The following is a 731-nucleotide window of genomic DNA, read 5'->3' as shown; positions in this document are numbered from 1 at the left end:
TTGATTATAATAGCAATGATAATGATAAAAAGAACTTATTCAATAATGGATGTGCAAGAAATATCACGTATTAAATTCTCTATCAACTCGTTACTGCTGCCTTAATCATGATTATCAAGGTTATTATATTGATGATGATTAAGGTTTAGTTCTGCTTTTATTCAAAGACATTATTACCATTATCATAATGCTATCGTCTTTCATGTTATACTACTGGGAGTTATGCAGTCACCTAATCTGTATTATTTCAATTGCAGAAATATACTCTGGCTCTTGTGCTGATGGCTGCCATGGTGGCTTGCGTTCTGGCAAGTCGCTATGGAGGTTATGGAGGCGGCTATGGAGGAGGTTATGGAGGAAGTTATGGTGGCTACGGAGGTGGTTATGGTGGCTATGGAGGTGGTTATTATGGCGGCTATGGAAGAGGCTATGGTGGCTATGGGAGAGGATATGGAGGAGGCTATGGTGGCTACGGCGGGTATGGTGGCTATGGAGGAGGCTATGGTGGCTATGGATACGGAAAGTAATTCCTTTATGACGAAATTGATGAATAAATGTTGGAGACATACAGTATATGCTATACATCCCATGATGAACACTTGAATTATATTTCTTAACTAGAAAAAGCAATTGCCAGGTTCAAAAGAACTGACTAATAACTATTGTCGGTATGATTTTCTATTTTCGTGCCTGTTTATCGATATAATGAATGAAAAAAATATAATATATAT

General features: G+C 37.5%; 1 protein-coding gene across 1 annotated transcript; it reads left to right on the top strand.

Moving 5' to 3' along the window:
* The first annotated feature begins 254 nt into the window (after nt 1-254).
* Nucleotides 255-570, top strand: LOC119590979 (keratin-associated protein 21-1-like). Its single transcript, XM_037939712.1, has one exon. It carries the CDS (start codon nt 282-284, stop codon nt 525-527), a length of 246 nt encoding a protein of 81 aa, XP_037795640.1. The 5' UTR covers nt 255-281; the 3' UTR covers nt 528-570.
* Nucleotides 571-731: the final 161 nt, after the last annotated feature.

The sequence above is a fragment of the Penaeus monodon genome, chromosome 28 (assembly GCF_015228065.2).
Source record: "Penaeus monodon isolate SGIC_2016 chromosome 28, NSTDA_Pmon_1, whole genome shotgun sequence".
Taxonomy (NCBI): Eukaryota; Metazoa; Arthropoda; class Malacostraca; order Decapoda; family Penaeidae; genus Penaeus; species Penaeus monodon.
This window is presented reverse-complemented; position numbering and strand designations above follow the sequence as displayed.